Genomic DNA, 3,572 nt, shown 5'->3' with positions numbered 1-3,572 from the left:
TTAGATTTTTTATTTTTGTACTTTCTACTTATGAATAATACCCTAGAGACTTTTATAAAAGTACTAAAAATTCATTAAAATTTTAAATAACAGATGATTTATAAGAACTTCTAAAAAATTTTAATCGAATATATAGATTTTAAAAGTTTATTAAATAAGCCAATACTTTTTTATAAAATCTACACGAAATACCTCTGAATTTTTTAAAACCTTAAAAGCTTTTAAAAATCCCAATTGAATACGGGGTCTTTAGTGCCCTAAATTAGATAAGCATGGAGGGCTGCACATATAAACAAACATTCTTTACAACCAAACCTTGCAAGCTAAAATTATAGAAATTACAGCACATAAAACTCAAACTTCCTTGAATGAGAATTATGCATTACAACTTGCAACAGGAACAAGTAGCTCTAAGCAAAAACTGGACATGACACAATGCCACATTTACTATTTATGTAGATGAACGATTTCCTTCCCTTGGCATTTAACGTTTCACGAAAACCATCACTTACTTCCGGATCGAGAGGAAGTCGAAGCTTCGAAGAGGATCGCTGTGAGCACCTTTAGTAACTGCAGTACGAGAGAAAGCTGAAGATTTAGGTTCAATGCCGGGATGAACTCTGTGTGTTGTAGAGACACGGCCACTGCTCGACACCAATCTACTTGAGTGGCTGTCGGTGGGTCCAGCAGAAGAGCTAGGTCTGCTGCTCGAAATTGCTGCTCTCTTTGAAGTGCTGTCATTTCTAGAAGTTCGGCCTCTCTCCGAATCGAGTTGCTGCATATTAGAAATTACAAGAAACCTTTCAGTACGAAATTTGACATATCTGTCCTGCAGTAACTTCTATTCAAGGACAAAGTGATAACATGCTCTGAAAACATGGAAACGGGAAAATGCAAAAGAACAACACAAGCACTAATAGAATAAGTGCATGTTTTGCTAAGCTTTCAAATTTCTATAAAGTAGATAATTAAGTTCAAAATTGTAAATATACTACTTTGAAAGTAACCCCTACCTTTGCAACCCGGAAAAATAAAAAAATAAAAAAATGGTAACCCCAACCCTACCGTCAGATTAAGCAATTTTTTGAATTACAAGAAAAAGAATTAACATATCCAAATATATTTGGAAGAAAAATTTAAAAGCCGTAAGCTTAGAATCATGCTCTGAAACCTAATTTATCATGGGAACGGGAAAAGATAAAATACCACGTCCTTGGATGAAGGTGCATCTTCTGATGCCCTGTGCCTTGAATGTTCACCATGACGCCCTGAACCTGCAGGATTCCTTCTCGAAAAAGCTTCAACAGCTCCTGAGAATCTATCTCGAATATCTTGCCCCACTAAATCGAACGACCAAATCAGAAGAGTAGATCAATAATAAATCTACCAGCAGTTGCATCATTACTAAAATTTTACATGAGACTGGAAATGTTAATTCCAATGATGCTAATGGTTCAATTATCAAAATAATGGAAGTACTTGGGACAAATAAAACACAGGAAAGCAATATTCACTAAAGCTCATTCATCATTAGTTTGTAAGTTCATGCAGATATCACAAAAATCTTCTCTTTCAGGTGTTCTTTTTGCTGAACATATATACCTGATGTTTTTAATGGTCTTTCAACAGATGTTCCAGCCCCTGCATTGCCACTGGGATTCTGGAACCAAATGAATTAATTAGTATATTATCCTTGTAAAAAGACAAAGCAAACCATATTTGAGTAGGCACTTACTCTTGCTTTAGAACTGGTACCAATCTGAGGATACTTCAGTATTGTCCAATCAAAAACATAATCAAACTGGTAACCTGGGGAGATAATAAGTCAAGAAGTGAATATCGCAACATATGCCTGTGCAAAAACAAGATACTCGAGAAGGAATTTGACAAGTCAAAAACACAATATGATTATAATAATAATATAAATTTGCTTACAGACTACTAGAAGTTGGACTACACAACAGAATCACATAGTTTTAGTACTTCTTACCTTCTCGAATAAATAAGTCTCTGAAAAGTCTCTTCAAATAAGAATAATCCGGCTTGTCCTCAAATCTTAATGATCGGCAGTAATGAAAATATGATATGAACTCAGATGGATATGATTTGCATAGCACCTGTAAATTATTGCAAAATCATTTGAACATTCTGATACTGTCACTAGTAAGTAATAAGAGGGGGACCACCAGGTTCAGGAAGGGTGTTTTGGGATGAAAACATTGGGCAAGATTTAGCATCCAGGAATAAAAACAATAGGTAATGAATTAAAACCAGAATCCACTCCATCAAATTAATAAAACAGAGAATGACAAAAGAAAAATCTTTATGCATCTTTTGCATGAATATGTTGAAATCATGTTATTTTACAATAATACAAGTCTTTATCACAAATGAAAAATATCAAGGCAAGCACCCTTAGCTCATATATCAAGGACTAGCATCAGCATGGAAATTAAGTGGATGTAAAACGTAAGTTGGGGTAGGTTTACAAAGCAGGAAAATCAATAAAATGAGTTCTAAGTACCAAGACAAGTTAGTGGGGTCAATGTAGCAATTTGAGCACACTTAAGAAAGCATATAAATTTCAATAAGGGATATCACCTAAAAAAAATATGTACACATGACGCATGATGTGTACCTCTATAGAAGTTAACATCTTCTTTTCACTAATCTTGTCATATTTCTGCTTTTTGGTGCCAGCTTTCAGTCCCTGCCAGGGAAGGCTGGGATAGAAAAACATATGTAAAACATATTAGAAAATCCAAAAAATAATAGTTGACTAAGGATTCAAAACAGATATGCGAAATGCCTAACAAATATAAAAAAGTGGGAATCCCTTGTATGCTACCAACCTTCCTCTCAGAAAATACATGAGGACATAACCAAGAGATTCCAAATCATCCCTCCGGCTTTGTTCTGCCAGCAAAGTTAAACATGAATTGAATAAAATGAATCAGATTAAATAAAAGTCTAACACAGCAGACGTTTCTGATTAGGAATAACGTATAAAGTATGATGCCTCACTTACCAACTCCAAGGTGTGTATTGACACTGGCATAGCGAGCAGTACCGGTGAGATTCTTGTTTTCCCTACAAAAGAATATTGAGAACTCAAGGGCAAATATCAAACAACTGTGTGGAAGCATCAGATATATGACATGCTTCTATACATATCCGACAACCATGACTTAAGGCTAGCGAACGCATTCACAGAAAGTACCTGTAGGGTATGTGCTTATGAGTCTGCAGATCCCTATATTTTTTGGCAAGACCAAAGTCGATGATGTAAACCTGCAATTACTACGACGAATTGTCATGGAAACATATACCACCATCATCCACAAAGTAATTAGGTGTGACAAGTTAATGCATTTACCTATTGCATCAATTATTGTAATTAACAATTTGTCATTCACACTCAACAAAAAGTAAATGCATATGGAAGTTTTACCATTTAATAGCATGGAAAATTTCCTTTATTCACTCAAAAGAATAAGGAAAAAATGGAAAGACCATTGCAACCAAATAAAGTTAATACAGGATAGTATCCTGTGGCAAAAAAAAAAAAAACC

At 34.7% G+C, this 3,572-nt stretch overlaps 1 protein-coding gene across 1 annotated transcript; it reads right to left on the bottom strand.

Annotated features, from left to right (window-relative positions):
* Nucleotides 1–234: 234 nt before the first annotated feature.
* On the bottom strand, nt 235–3,506 carry LOC111396770 (casein kinase 1-like protein 11). Its single transcript, XM_023023276.1, has 9 exons — nt 3,221–3,506; nt 3,029–3,090; nt 2,853–2,916; nt 2,639–2,723; nt 1,991–2,117; nt 1,736–1,809; nt 1,603–1,660; nt 1,207–1,340; nt 235–775 (listed from the first exon to the last, which is right to left on the bottom strand). The coding sequence occupies exons 3-9, from the start codon at nt 2,870–2,872 to the stop codon at nt 509–511; spliced, it is 765 nt and encodes a 254-aa protein (XP_022879044.1). The 5' UTR covers nt 2,873–2,916; nt 3,029–3,090; nt 3,221–3,506; the 3' UTR covers nt 235–508.
* Nucleotides 3,507–3,572: the final 66 nt, after the last annotated feature.

Source organism: Olea europaea, chromosome 7 (assembly GCF_002742605.1).
Source record: "Olea europaea var. sylvestris chromosome 7, O_europaea_v1, whole genome shotgun sequence".
In the NCBI taxonomy this organism is placed as follows: Eukaryota; Viridiplantae; Streptophyta; class Magnoliopsida; order Lamiales; family Oleaceae; genus Olea; species Olea europaea.
Note: the sequence above shows the minus strand (reverse complement) of the source record. Positions and strands in the feature narration are given on the sequence as shown.